The 16,298-nt window shown below is 41.1% G+C and overlaps 1 protein-coding gene across 1 annotated transcript in view; it reads left to right on the top strand.

The window, feature by feature from the left end:
* The first annotated feature begins 2,426 nt into the window (after positions 1-2,426).
* LOC109926687 (melatonin receptor type 1C-like) overlaps positions 2,427-16,298 on the top strand; it is a 131,327-nt gene continuing 117,455 nt past the window's right edge. Inside the window, exon 1 of the mRNA XM_048605270.1 lies at positions 2,427-2,601. Coding sequence (XP_048461227.1) covers positions 2,427-2,601 — 175 coding nt within the window. The remainder of the gene's footprint in view (positions 2,602-16,298) is intronic.

Here is a 16,298-nt window from a genome sequence, read left to right as displayed (position 1 = left end):
CTTATTTCTGAAGAAGGGTCTAGGCCCGAAACATCAGCCTTCCTGCTCCTCTGATGCTGCTTGGCCTCTCGTGACATCAGTATTTGTCCTTTAGACCAAATGTAATAAAAATGCCACAATAAAATGAAAGCTATCATGTCTATGAATGCTGAGGCAGGACTCAAAGCATATGATGTGACGCAAGTAACCTCCAGGCTCTGACCTACAAACTAGTTATTAACCATGTCCGGATTTTATTGGTTTCGCTGAGTTAGCTCTCAGAAGCCATGGTGAACAAACACAGTCTTTTGCAATCACTACCGTAAGGTGACACGCTAGATTTATATGAAGTTTTATGTTATTTAAACAGGTGAGATAATGTTGTCCTTTCCCTTAAATACTCCTGGAGGGACTTACTGGCTCATCCATATACCATATGATTCCAATACAAACAGAGAAGGTGCTGGAGAAGCTCAGCAGATCTGGCAGCATCCGTGGAGAAAGAAACAAGAGTTAATGTTTAAAGTCCAGCATGATTCTTCTGGACTCAAAATGTTCATTCTGTATCTCTCTCCACAGATGCTGCCAGGCCTGCCAAGTTTCTCTGGCATTCTCTGTGTTTGTTTCAGATTTCCAGCATTTGCAGTATTTTGCCTTTGTGTGATTGTGATATCTGCCTCATAAGCTACTGGCACACATGTAAAATAAAACACACTTAGCGAGAAGAAATCTGGGAAGTTTTGAACTTATTGCCCCTCCTTTTGATGATCTGAAGGAATCCAGGAGATCACTTTGCCTTGGATTAACATCACACCTTTTTTAACAAAGAGATCACAAGGTATAGAGCTGGATGAACACAGCAGGCCAGGCAGCATCAGAGGAGCAGGAAAGCTGACGTTATTTCAGATTCTCCAGCATCAGCAGTTCCTACTATCTCTGAGTGATTTTCTAACCAAGCTTTGGTTTGTAGGAATTCTAAGTCACAGTTCTGTTCTCTGATGCAAATAGGACCACCAACTCAGGTCTCCCTTCAGTTAACTTCAAATTGTCATACCCCCACCCCCGACCCCCCAATCCTCCCTAGCCCATTCAATCTAATCAAGTAGCTTTCGCGAGTCACAAGTTTTCTGGTTCAGTCCCACTGCTGGTCCCAATCATCCTGAAACAGTCTGAACTGAGATTCCACTGCAATACTGAGGGACTGCTGTACTGTCCAGGGAGCCACGTCCTGGATCAGTTATTAATCTGAGACCCCCACCTGGGTTAGTTCATCTGACTCTGAGGCATCGTTCCCAAAAAGAAAAGAGGATTTGCACTGCTCCCCTTAATCTCACCCATAATGATCCCTCAATCAACCAGGAAAGTAACATTAGTTGGGCCACAATAACTTTGCTGCATGCTGGAGTTTGCTGTGTGCAGGATGCATTAGTGAAATTCCAACAGTGTCTAGACCTAAAGATAAAGTACCACTGAGTTAAAAAAAAGAAACATTTTTGACATGCTAAAAATGCCACATCTTTCTCTTTTCTTAAGCATAAAGCAGCCCCTTCATCAACTTTAAATGCCCATTTTAAATCAGGCGATTACAATTTGCAGAACATTACACAGTGAATGGCTTTTGGAAGATATTTCTAATGAAAGATTTTCGATTTGAAATTCGAGGGTAGAGTAACGATTTTTGTTTGACATATACCCATCTTCTTGTGCATAGGATTTGGGAATTCATCCGTAGGGTTTAGTTCCAGGTAGCAAGTGGTGCTGGCTAGTTTGATCCTTTAGGAAAAAATTGAATTGGTGAACATTATCCAACTCCAGCTTTGAGTTGCTGGGTCTCACTTGGTGGCGCTGTTTCTCTGAATTTTGCACCGTCTCCTCAGATGAAGAGACACAGGAGGGGAGTGTTATCTTACAAAGAGGTCTCCATACTCCAGTAATGCTGTTCCTTCGGCCACAGCCATCCCAACACAAAGGAGAGTCGAACAAAGTGTGGAGATGGCGAGAGCTCCCTTAAATCCCGCTGGTCAGAAACACGTCCCAGTCTAGAAGTCTTAGAAGCAACAACAAGAAGAAAAATAAAACAAAACAACACCTGAACAAGTTCTCAATCCGGATTCCCCCGAAACCCAGACTCCAACACACAAAAAAACCAAGAAATACTCAGCTGGGAAGCAGCTCCCACTTTGCCTCCAATGAGATGGTGGCACTAAAGTGGAGCCTGTTTAAGTTAACTTGCTTAAAGAAATCCGGGATGAACATGAAGGTTAGAGCGAGAACAGAGATATAAAGACGCCCTTAAGGAAACAGCGAGCCGAAAGATATTTGACCGGGACATAAAGGAGTTTTCTTCTTTTGAAACAAACTCAACAACCCAATGTCCTTCCGGACGGCAGGGAGTGAAGAACGAGGTTTTGGATGGACTCTGGTTGGAAGGAACTGAAGTCCTGGACATGTCAGGAGATGGGAATTGCTCCGAGCTGGTCTCCTCGGTCGCTGAGCGGCCAGCGTCCCCAGAGCTCACCATGGCGCTGGCCACGGTGCTGATCTTCACCATCGTGGTGGACATTGTGGGCAATGTCCTGGTCATCATATCTGTATTCAAGAACAGGAAGCTCAGGAATGCTGGTAAGGTGCAGCCACAGGCTAACTCACAGCTTTTTTTCTTCTTCTTTCTTTCTTCGGTAAGACAAACAAAAAAGCCCCATATCTCACTCACTCGCGAGTTGGTGCCTGAACTGACACCTTCACATGGAAACGGGAAATCACCACTGGAGGGAAATCTGATATTGACAAGCCTTCTCGTTTTTTGTGTGTTATATCTCCGTTAGCATTGGATTAGACAGGACGTTACTTCAAATGATTTTTGGGTCAGCATGGGCAAGATTGGCCAAATGACCCCCTTCTATGCTGTACCATTTCTCTGATTCGATCAAGGGAGTTGTGACTTTTGCATGCTAATCAACCTGTTCAGAGATGTAATTACACTCCTCTCAGAAGGTAGGACTTGACCCCAAACTCCCTGGTCAGAGATAGGGACACCACTACCGTTCCACAAAAGCTGTTCACCTGTTGCTAAATCTCAATTAAAATCAGAAGCATATGGTTTTATTGTGACTGTCCCTGATCAATTTCTGTATTCTGACATCACCAACATAAACCTTAAATAACTTTATTTAATGATGTGTCATGAATTGAAATGTAACTATTAGTCCAGAGAATGTAGCTGGCATACAGACGATATGCCGGTTCCTGGGGGATAGGTGATCCTCATCCACAAATATGTTTTAGTGTAATATCATGCTGTGACTGTACTACCACAGTGGTAGCAACCCTACTTCTGAACCAAGGGGCCCAGGTTACACCTATTCCAGAGGTGTGTAATAACATCTCTAAATAAGTTGATTACAAAATATAGAATAATATCACTTAGAAATAACTGAACATGTTGCCTTAAGAGACGGTGCTTATTCTTCACATTAAAGTTGGATTTAAAAAGAAACATTTCTGAAATGGAAAACTTCTCAGATAGCAATGAATAATTTAAATAAAATGCAAGGGACTTTTATAATGGTAAGTTAGAAACTTAGAATAACAATTAGTTTAATGCAAACCGACAAAATATAATTGGTAAAGTGACCGCACTCCTACCCAACTGAAAAGCTGTTCTTTCATTAGAGAGAGTCAGCTGGTGGTGGTTTAACTTGAGGGTCACCATGCCTCAGGCAAGGGGAGAGGTTGAGAAAGAGGGTAATGGAATGATGGAACCCATGTTGTTGGCATTACATTGTATTGCAAACCAAAACAAACCAATGTAGTGTAGCACAAATCAATAGGTATTCAAGGTCAGAAAATTATCAACTAATGGAATGCCAGTCTTGATAACTGGAGGATGGAACACCAGAACATAAATGTTACTCTAGAGCTATACAAAACTTTGGTCAGACTGTTCCTGGAAAGCTGGGAATTGCTCAGGACAGCATGGCTTAAGAAGGATTTTTTTAATAGAATCCCTGCAGTGTGGAAACAGGACCTTTGGCCCAACAAGTCCATACTGACCCTCAGAGTGTCCCACCCAGACCCAATCCCCTATAACCTACTTAATCTACATATCCCTGGACACTATGGGCAATTTAGCATGGCCAATCCACCTAACCTGCACATCTTTGGACTGCGGGAGGAAACCAGAGCAAACACATACAGATACAGGGAGGACGTGCAAACTCCACACAGAGGGTGGAATCAAACATGGGCTCCTGGTGCTGTGAGGCAGCAGTGCTAACCACTGAGCCACCGCGCTAGATATTTTGGTGTTGAAGTGTATTTTTGAATGATTCTTGACCTCCAAATGTTAAATTACACAGAAACATTAAATAAATTAAACTTGTATTCTGAGATATGTAGAAGCTTTCAAGTTATTTAGGGGAAGAAACAGGCTATAGAGAAGGAAACTAGTTCTGCTTGGAGGTCTATGATTGGGTATAACTGAAAGATCACAGCCTGACCTGTTAGGAGGGAATTAGGAAAAACTTCCATTGAGAAAGGTTGACAAAATTTTGAAATTCACCTCAGCAAATAGTAAATGATGCAGATCAATAGTTGATTTTACATCTGAGCATGAGAGATTTTTGTTTCTCTATGGTATTATAGGATAGGGGACAAACATAGGTATATGGAGTTAGATTGTGAACCAGCCACACTCACAAACAAAATGGACCAAGCCCCAGGGGATGAACGGCTGAGTCTGGTTTCTATACTACCATGTTCCAGCAGAGTATAACAGAAACCACGAGTGCGATGTTAATCAGTTGAGTATAAAACAAACCAGTAGAGATTAATACAGTAGCATAATGCAAGGAAAATAGATCAGTACGTAAACATAACATTTGTTGTATGGAGTTTTAGCAATGTCCCAAGTACTAAAAAGACTAAGATAAACTCATTAACTGAACCATTGAATTAGCTTGTTCTTTGCAAAACTTATATCAGGGACAGAAAGTTGCATTTAACTATAATAGAGCATGATATTGGGCACTGTGTATGATGGGCAGCAAAACCAAAAATGTCAATTTGCTCAATTGTCTGAGATGAGTTTCTACCCAAAGTTTTCTCAAACCTTTCTGAAAGTAGCACCTCTGAATAGCATTTAAACAACAAAACACATGCATAGCACTATCCAAATCCACAATGCACAGTCAGAGAACTACAGAGCTATAATGTGAAAGATTTAATTATATAATTTATTCATTAATTGAAGCTATTTTATGAATGTACAGTTAACAAAAATGCAGTTTTGTGGTGTAATTGCATTTTAAATATCTGTTTAGGATGTACACTTAAGAGTGAAACATCCAAATCTGAAACTGTCATGCAGCTCAGAGCTTGTGTAAGTTCCAAACTTGATGAACTGCAAGTCTAAATTCCAAAACTATATTCAAGAATGTCGTTATGATGCCAGTTTTCTGTCAGCACAAAATACTCTCAATGGCTTATGATGTTACAAACTTCATAAGAGTTACTTTTTGTGTTATTTGTGTTTTATTCAGTTATTGCTTCGCTGTCAATGGTTGCAGCTGGCTCAAGAAGGAGAAGGAGAAGGTGACCTATTGTCACAGTCACTGGGGATGACTTTGATACGTCGTAAATAGCATATAAATTAAAAAATACTAATTACTGATGAATTGCTGTGTATCATGGCCTGAATTCCTTGTATTTGGTTCCTGATAGCCATGATGTGGAAGTACTGGTGTTGGACTAGGGTGAACAAAGTCAGAAGTCACACGACACCAGGTTATAATCCAACAGGTTTATTTGGAATTACGCAAGCTTTCAGAGTGCAGCCCTTACGTCAGGTCCAGTGAGAGAGCAGGGCACACCGACACAGAGTTTATAGGCAGCGAGATCAAAAGATCATACAACTGGTGTGAGTGGAGAGTCAGATAATAAGTCTCTGCAGGTGACCAAGAGTGTTAGACAGTGTGTAAAGTGTTTATAAAGTCAATGTCAGTGCTGCGTACTGTAGACAGTGTGCAACAATTGCCATAGAGGGACATTCCCTCCCAGTCAGGGAACACCTCAGCGGTCAAGAGCATTCAGCCTCCGATCTTCAGGTAAATGTCATCCAAGGCAGACTCTGAGATACATAACAACGTAGAATTGCCGAGACTGATAGCCAACTTTTGTACCCATAAAGACGGCCTCAACCATAATCTTGTGTTCATGTTGCGCTACAGGTGACCCCACCACACTCTTTCTCACACACACGCGCACACGCGTGCACACACACACACACATGCACATACACATGCACACACGCACACACACACACACATGCACATGTGCACACACAGACCTTCTCTCACAGAAACACATGCACAAAAACTCTCACTTTCGCACATATACTCTCTCACACTCACACACACTCTATCTCAAGCTCACACACACACAGACACACAGACACACACACACAGACACACACACACACTCACACATGCACTCTCTCTCCCACACACAAACATACATAAATGTATGCGGTGAATCATTTCATCCAAGATGTTTGTTTACTTGCAAATACATTCTATTTTGTTTAAAAACCCCACAATTTTTAGTCACAGTCAGTCAGTGTGGCATCTTATAAATTCCAACTTTTGGAATAAGCCCGGCCTGATTCCAGGTTAAAACTCTAAGACTGATTCTGAACAAAACCTCACCTACATTCAATGGCTGACCTAAGATGTCACCTTTGTATATTCTGTGGCTCTGCCTGATTGCCATGATAACACAGCACTGACACTGACTTTATAAACACTTTACACACCATCTCATACACTTGGTCACCTGCAGAGACTAATTATCTGACACTCCACTCACATCAGTTATATGATATTTTGATCTCCCTGCCCTTGATCTCTCTGCCTATAGATTCTGTGCCTGTGTGCCCTGCTGTCTCACTGCACCTGATGAAAGAGCTGTGCTCAGAGAGCTGGTGTGATTCCAAATACACCTGCGATAGGTTTTTCTTAACTTATAGAACATGAAGTTTGCTGTAAAGAGCTGTATTTTTGGCCATCCTTCACTGTGCTGGAGAAATGGTGGTGAACTATCTTCTTGAATCACTGCAGTCCATGTGTTAGTTGGGAAAGGATTTTTCAGGATACTGACCTAATGACAGTGAACAAACAGCAGCACATTTCCAAATCAGGATGGTGTGTAATTTGGAGGGGAACATAGTATAGGCAGTATTTCCATGCATCAGCTGTCCTTTGTCCTTCAGGTGGTGGAGGCTGCATGTTTGGAAAATGTTGTTGCAGGAGCCTTGATAAGTTGCTGTAGTGCATCTTGTAAATGGTATAACCTGTTACCACTGCAATCTGGTGGTGAAGGAAGTGAATGTTTAAGGTGGTGGAATGGGATGCCATTCAAATGAACTGCTTTATTCTGAATGATTTTGAACTTCTTGAGTGTTATTGGAATTGATTGTCTTCCTCCAAGGAAGTGGAATATATTCAATCACATTCCTGATGTAAGCATTGTAGATGGTGGATGGGTGTTGGGAGTCTGAGATGATTTACTTCCTGTAGGAATCCAAGTCTCTGACCTTCTCTATAGCCACAGTATTTATATGATTGGTCAGTTAAGTTTCTGATCAATGATCATCCCCTCAACCCAGGAAGTTGTTAAGGGTGAATTTAGTGAGGGTGATGTTGTTGATTTTTAAGGGGCTAGATTCTTTCTTATTGAAGATAATCAGTTCCTGGTGTGTGGTGTAAATGAAATGAAAACTGAACATCCCAACCCCTGGAATGTTGTCCAGGTCCTGCTACGTTTGGACACAGGTTTTTCCACAATCTGAGGGGTTATGAATGGTGCTGAGCACTGTGCAGTCCTGAATGAACATGCCTATTTCTGAGCTTATGACGGAAGAAAACTCATTGATGAAGCATTTGAAGATTGTTGAGCCTCGAACATCCTCCAGCATCAGAAAATAGAAGTGATAGCTACATTATTATTTATTCTTTAGCTTTTTAAACAGTGGAGATCCATTGATCAATTTAAAACTCTTGGTCTTTATTTTTAATTGGTCTAAATTATCTGGCGGCTAATTCTGTCTTTGACTAACTAATTACTGAAGTAGAAAAGGACATGGTCTTGTGATTTCTTTTGATTGCTAATTGTGTTTTTTTTTAACCAAAGATAGATCAATATATACACTTGCTGCAGCAGCAAGTCAAAAAACCTTGACAGGGTTCAAATGACTGCTGGTCACTGCAACCAGATGTGATTAAAAGTTGAATCTTCCAGTCATGGGCATTGATGTACCTGAGTCTTTGAGGACAATTTGATGAAGAGCCCCAAATTCTTGCAGTAGGTGGGAATTTTGTCAGTGGGAACAAGGCTAGGGAATGTGGTTAGTTGTTTTGGGTAGAGAATGTTTTGTGGTGAGTGAACTATTGAAGTGACATAAAATTTTGTCAACACTCAAATATAATTATAGACACAATTCACTTAAACTTAATCTTTTAGCTCAATTTGATTTGAGTCCAAACAAATTTGTGTGGCAATTGTACAGATATTGCAGGCCATTATTTAAATCTCCTTTCCTGGTAATACGATGGACAAGTATGAAAGGATAATCTTTCAATGCACACTGATCAAGGTCATCAGGTTCACAGCTCTTACGTTACTGGTCTCATGTTTTTAAATGAACCAATATAATCCCTCAATATGTAACCTAATCAGATTGTTCCATATTGTTTGTATATAACTCTCCTTAAATGCTTTAGACTCGGGGAAACTCAAGCAAATGGTCTCAAAACCTGAAATGAATAACAGGAAGAGTACATCTTCCCCAGTTCCCAAATTCACAAAATCACAGAATTAAAATGGTGCAGAAGGAAATCATTCTGCCCATAGTGTTTGCCTTGGTTCCATTCCTTAGTGGCAGTCTCCTGCCTTTTCCCCATATCCCTGTACACCATTTCTATCTAAATAAACATCCAATGCCCTCTTCAATGCCTCAAATGAACCTGCCTTCTCCATCACAGTTCCAAGTAGTGCATTCTGTACTCTAACTATTTGCTATGTGAAAAATTTTAAAAATAGAGTTATATGTCTTTCAAACGAAATGAAATGATATCAAATCACTTAGGTTATTTTGAGCTTGCTTCCAGCTTGTGTAAAAGTTTAACAATGTGGCCAGATGTAATACTATATTTAAGGGTGATAACTGATATACTGTCACAGAATGTGTCTCAGTAAGTTGTAGACAGAATGTCCAGATTGCATTTACTTGACTGAAAAACCCGTACTGAATCAGTTTAAGTATATTTATTTGTATTGAGAAGGGCTCCACTGTATAAAGTCATCTCCAAAACCATGTGCAATCCAAAGCTTTATTTCGTTATCAGCTCAAACCATACTTAACACAATCGCTCAATAAATACTAACATATCAGTTAGAGGGAAAGCAGAGCACGCCTCTCTGGCAAATCGTTTGAAAAATCTGTGTCTATGTGACTGTAATAAATCTTGGTTTTGCTTCAGTAACTGATTATCCATTGTCGTGGTCAATTGATGTGATTGTAACACATGGGAGAGATTTTAACTCTCTCTACCTGATGAAAATAGGTCAGCAAGAGTTAAAATGGAGGTGCTAGTCTGGGAGAACTGTACACTGTGGACACATAGCTCAGTAAATCCTGGGTGGAACAGCAGAAGAAGACTGAGAAGGTAAGTGTGAAGGTATTTTTATGAGTCCAGCAGAATAATGCAACTTGTTGCCCCACATGCTTTCCTCAGATTTATCTTTTTCCCAGCTTCAATCCAATCCAGAGGTATTTGAGCTGTAGTGGGCGTGCTCACTAAAGACATGTATCCCATACCATACAATGTGACTTATCCTTTGAAAAGGGCTAGGTCTCATGTTAAAATAGTTAATAGTTAAAATGTACCTCATAGTCTCTCACAGTTGCTTGCTTTCAGTGTCATTAACTGACTGTAGAGAAGACTTTCATTGAAACACTGCTCATCATTCTGACACTAGAATTGTTATGGCTTAGATAATTAATTTTTGTACCACATTCTGTTAGCAAAGCTTATGAATATCTATGTGATAAAAATATTTTTAACTATTTTGACGGTGCAACATGAAAAACTTTTGTTTCAACGTCATAGCTTTAGATGCCTATAGACTAATCCTGCATACAAATGTCATCCCAATCTTTGGCTTTAGAATTAGCAATTGCAGTGTGATGGGAGTTAATGTGGTATGCATTAGGAACCTTTGCTTTGTTTAATTTTTTTCTACTCTTTCAGCCTACTATACAATTTACCTCTTACACATGTCACATTTTCCATTTTTAATGTTACTTTAGCAACTTAGTGAAATCAGTGGTGATTTAATGACTGCTGTAAATTGCTACAAGCTTAACAATTTCACATCCAAAATCATTCAGGGGTTGTGCAATTTCACCAATGTTTTGAGCGTAGAACTATGAAATCTTCTAAGCTTGTGATATAATGTGTCTACAGCTCTGATTCAAGATTTGTTTCAATTTGGAAGCATTGGAAAAGGTGCAGAGGAGATTTACCAGGATGTTGCCTGGAATGGAGGAAAGGTCTTACAAGGAAAGGTTGAGAGAGCTAGGGTTTTTCTCTTTAGAACGACGAAGGATGAGAGGTGACTTGATAGAGGTGTACAAAATGATCAGAGGTATAGATAGAGTGGACAGCCAGAGACATTTTCCTAGGGTGGAGGTAGCTATTATGAGGGGGCATATTTTTAAAGTGAGTGGAGGTAGATATAGGGGAAACTTCAGAGGTAGGTTCTTTACTCAGAGAATGGTAGGGGAGTGGAATGCATTGCGGGAGAGGGTAGTGGAGTCGGTCTCATTAGGGGCATTGAAGCGGCTATTAGATAGGCATATGGATGATAGTATAAGGTAGGGGTGGAGGTTAGATAGACGTTAGGATTAGGGTAAAAGTTCGGCACAACATCATGGGCCAAAGAGCTGTACTGTACTGTAGTGTTCTATGTTCTATGTTCAATTTCTGGTCACCTGCAATGTTTCATTTTATACCAGAAGGTATAAAGAATGCACAGAGCACAGATAAATTGGATTTGAAAAGCAAGGAACTATAAGATATTAGAAAATTTCTTAAACCAATGAAGAACTGTTGAAGTGTTGTTGAAATATGACAGCCAATTCACTAAAAACTGTACTGTGACAAAGACTAGCTAATCTGTCTTAAGATAGTTGGTTGAAGAATAAAAATTGGGCAGGACCGCTGGAGAATTCCTCTCCTTGACTTTGTATTATTGTTATGAGACCCCCTCACAGCTAACTGACCAGGCTGATGGAAGGATCCGAGGCAGGGTCACCAGACCTGAAACGTTAGCACTGTTTTTTCCTTCACAGATGCTGCCAGACCTGCTGAGCTTTTCCAGCAACTTCTGTTTTTGTTGTTGTTGTTGTTGATGGAATCTAGTGTTGGTGCTTCTGTCAAAACATGGCACCTCTGATGGTGCAGGCTTCCCTTAGTATTACACTGAGGTATCAGCTTGAATTACATGCCCAATTGTCAAGGATAGGGCTTGAATGCATGAGCTTCTGGCTCATTGGATAAATGCAACAAACTGAGTTAAAACAGATGCTTAGCTGGCTCATAATTTGAAGGTCAAAAATCACACGACACCAGGTCATAGTCCAACAGGTTTATTTGAAGACACAAGCATTTGGAGTCTCGTTCCTTCTTCAGGTGTCATCTGTCAGAAGAAGAATATTTTCACTATTACTGGAAATGAGTAAGTTTGATGTTTAACTTAATTCAATGCGAAACATTTTGCCTGAACACATCTTCTAGTGCTCCAGTTGCCTCTGCACACAAATGAAGCCTAAAGTATTCCATGCAAATCCACCAAACATCAAGGAATTAAGGGGAATTGACAGGCTTGATTGTAAGAAACTGTTTTGGCTAGTTGAGGAGGCCAGGATTAGAGGCTTTAGGCTAAATGTTAGAGCTAGACCTTTAGTCAGTGGCAGAGCAAATTACTGCAGAAGCTGGAATCTGTACTGAAAACCCCATCTCCCCACCACAAAACCACCCTCCCAACAATCGCATAAATGCTGCCCCCTCCACGCTTCAGGTGAGCTCTGATAAAGAGTCGTCTAGACTCAAAGCATTAGCTTGCTCTCTCTCCATGGATGCTGTCTGATCCTCTGTGATCTCCAGCACCTTTTGGTTTCAGCTTTAGTCAGTGGTATTAGGAAGCTCCTATTCACACAAATCTCGGTAAAATTTAATACTCTACTTCACAAACAGAAATGTATGTGACAACAACAACTCATACTTACAGAATGATTTTAACATGATGAAAAGTTCAAAGAAGCAAGAGATATGATACCTGATGATCAAAAGCTTGATTAAACAGCTGGATTTTAAGAAGCGTTGTGAAAGAGGAAAGCGAGGTGAGAGATGGAGAGGTTTAGGGAGCAAATTCCAAAGTGAATCAGGGCTTAGGTGACTGAAGGTCCAATGACAAACAATGGGGGAGCAATTGCAATTAGGGATACACATAAGGTTGGTTTATGAGCACACATGCTGGAGAAGTTTGGAGAGACAGGAGGTGGAGAGATTTGAAAACAGAGATGAGTATATTGATTTATGAGTATCTCCACAGACTTGCTGAGTTTCTCTAGCAATTTCTGGTTTTGTAGCAAATAATGTAAATTGGTTTCTCGACCTCAGAGTGATTAGTTTTGATGTTGTGGGCTTGCTTTTCAGCTGTGGACGTGCAACCTGCCCTGAGAACAGTCGGCCCTATTTTCTGGGAGAGGTTCCCATATGTGTTTGTGATTCTCCTAATCACCAGCTTTCTCATTTAGGTAACAGTCATCTCTAGATCTAAAAGTTACAACAAAGATAATGTCAGTATTCCTGGTCTCCCAATCTTCTTTGTTCCCAATACCTGTTAAATGCAAGGCCTGCTGGGATACTTGGTCTGTTAAACTGACTCATGGGGAGTTGGTGGCATTTTATTTCTATCACCGGGCTAGTAATCACTCTAGGATTTGGGTTCAAATTTCATCATGGTAACTGGTGGAATTTATGTTCAATTAATTCAAAATAAAATCTGGAATATAAAGCTAGTATCAATAATGGTTACCATGACAGCCATTGTTGATTATTATAAATGAAAATCTGGCTCACTAATGTATCTAAGTGAAGAAAACCCACCAAATTCCAAGATGGCAGAGCTGGCAAGATAGCTTCTGAGAGTTTGGCCTCCTGAGCCTGTCTGCTCCAGGCCTGCTGCATCCTTCTTTTTCGTTTTCTTTCTTTTTCCTTTTCTTCATTTTGTTATTGCCGGTGGTGGAGAAGGTGTCATCGCAGAGGCGGCTGGAGTGGGATTTACGGCAAGGCAGTGAGGTGGTGTCTGCAATGGTGGCTTATGGTTGCAGTGGGCCTGGGATTCTTGGCGATGTCGGGCCTGGATCAGGAGTCCTAGTGATGTCAGCAAGGACTCCTGGGACATTATCTGGACTTGGAATGGGGTCTCATTGCAACCTGGAGTCTGGAACACCTTACAGAAACCTCAGAGATCTTAAGAAAACCCAGAGCCATGCTTGACAAGAAGGACTGTGGAGTCAAACATTATTTCTTATTTTTCTGCCTTTATAGTTTTCTGACAACTGAACAGAAGATGAAACTCTATTTAAGTATCTCTTTATTCATTTTGTAATCCAAAATGGCACTAGATTGGGGTGACAAAGCACTTTTCACTTTATTTTCCCAAATACGTGTGATAATAAAATCATTCATTCATTCATTTATTCATTTATTCTTTCATTCAGTCTGGCGTGTGTGTGAATCCAGGCCCAAAGCAATGTGGTTGATTCCTGATTGTCCTCTGAAATGGCCTTGGCAAACCACTCAGTTCAAGGGCAATTAAGGATGAATAATGCCCACATATAATGAAGGAATTAAAAGAAGAGTCTTTAAATAGACATTCACACATTGAGGCTGCCGACAGAACTTGTCCTCACTTATAGATACAAATAACAAATTCCACAGTGAATATACATGTTAATCAGTTCCTTCATGTCAACTCTCCCAACCTGCAGGAAATTGGCACAGTATCCATATTGTCTGGCATTCAACTGTCATTGGCCTCTTCAAAGAAGGAATCCATAAGGTAACATAAAATGGGAACAGATGCTGTCAGGGAAGAGCACTATTGAAATGTGGAGATTGTTTAAGGAATGCATACTGCATGTGCTCGATATGTTTGTCCCTAGCAGGCAGGGAAGATGCGGTCGTGTGAGAGAGCCTTGGTTCTCAAGAGAGGTCGAATAACTGGTTAAGAGGAAGAAGGATGCTTATATAATGTTTAGGAAACAAGGAACAGAAAAGGCTCTAGAGGGATACAAGTTGTCCAGGAAGGAGCTGAAGAAATGGCTTAGGAGAGCTATAAGGGGGCATGAGAAAACCTTGGCAGATAGGATCAAGGAAAACTCCAAGGCTTTTTACACCTACGTGAGGAATAAGAGAATGACCAGAGAAAGGGTAGGGCTGATCAAAGATTGTAAAGGGAATTTGTGTACAGACCCTGAAGAGATAGGAGAAGTCCTTAATGAATACTTTTCTTCGGTATTCATAACTGAGAGGGACCTAGTTGTAGGGGAGGACAGTGTGAAACAGGCTGGTAGGCTAGAGGAGGTGGATGTTAGTGAGGAAGATGTATTAGGAATTTTGAGGAACAAGAAGATAGATAAGTCCCCCGGGCCTGATGGGATTTATCCAAGGATTCTATGGGAAGCGAGGGAAGAGATTGCAGGGTCTTTGGCGATGATCTTTTTGTCCTCACTGTCCACGGGTATAGTGCCAGAAGATTGGAGAGAGGCAAACGTCATTCCCTTGTTCAAAAAAGGGAATAGGGATAACCCCGGAAATTACAGGCCAGTTAGTCTTACGTCAGTGGTAGGCAAATTATTGGAAAGGGCTCTGAGATTTATGATCACTTGGATAGGCACAGTTTGATTCGTGATAGTCAGCATGGATTTGTGAGGGGTAGATCATGCCTCACAAACCTTATTGAATTCTTTGAAGAGGTGACCAAACACATGGATGAAGGTACAGCAGTGGATGTGGTATACATGGATTTAAGTAAGGCGTTTGATAAGGTTCCCCATGGTAGGCTTATGCAGAAGGTAAGGAGGCATGGGATAGGGGGAAATGTGACAGATTGGATTCAGAATTGGCTGACCCTTACAAGACAAAGTGTGGCAGTGGACGGAAAATATTCAACATGGTGCTCAGTTACGAGTGGTGCACCACAAGGATCTGTTCTGGGTCCTCTTCTATTTGTGATTTTTGTAAATGATTTGGATGAAGGAGTGGAAGGGTGGATTAGTAAGTTCGCGGATGATACAAAGGTGGGTTGAGTTGTGGATAGTGCGGAGGGCTGTTCTAGGTTACAAAGGGACATTGATAGAATGCAGAGCTGGGCTGAGAGGTGTGAGGTGATTCATTTTGGAAGGACAAACTTGAAAGCAGAATACAGAGTTAACGGAAAGATTCTTAGCAGTGTGGTGGAGCAGAGGGATCTTGGGATTCGTGTCCACCGTTCCCTGAAAGCTGCCACCCAGGTGGATAGAGTTGTTAAGAAGGTGTATGGTGTGCTAGCTTTCATTATTAGAGGGATTGAGTTCAAGAGCCGTGAAGTTATGCTCCAGTTATACAAAAGCCTGGTTTGGCCACATCTGGAGTATTGTGTCCAGTTCTGGTCGCCTCATTGCAGGAAAGATGTGGAAGCATTGGAAAAGGTGCAGAGGAGATTTACCAGGATGTTGCCTGGAATGGAGAGAAGGTCTTACGAGGAAAGGTTGAGAGAGCTAGGGCATTTCTCTTTAGAACGACGAAAGATGAGAGGAGACTTGATAGAGGTGTACAAAATGATCAGAGGTATAGATAGAGTGGACAGCCAGAGACTTTTTTCTCGGTGGAGGTAGCTATTATGAGGGGACGTAGTTTTAAAGTGAGTGGAGGTAGATATAGGGGAGACGTCAGAGGTAGGTTCTTTACTCAGAGAGTGGTAGGGGTGTGGAATGCATTGCCGGAGAGGGTAATGGAGTCGGCCTCATTAGGGGCATTTAAGTAGCTGTTAGATAGGCAAATGGATGATAGTATAAGGTAGGGGTGGAGGTTAGATAGACCTTAGGATTAGGGTAAAAGTTCGGCACAACATCGTGGGCCGAAGGGCCTGCACTGTGCTGTACTGTTCTATGTTCTATGTTCTATGTTCTATGTTCTATGTTCTATGTTCTA

The sequence above is a fragment of the Rhincodon typus genome, chromosome 14 (assembly GCF_021869965.1).
Source record: "Rhincodon typus isolate 14 chromosome 14, sRhiTyp1.1, whole genome shotgun sequence".
Taxonomy (NCBI): Eukaryota; Metazoa; Chordata; class Chondrichthyes; order Orectolobiformes; family Rhincodontidae; genus Rhincodon; species Rhincodon typus.
Note: the sequence above shows the minus strand (reverse complement) of the source record. Positions and strands in the feature narration are given on the sequence as shown.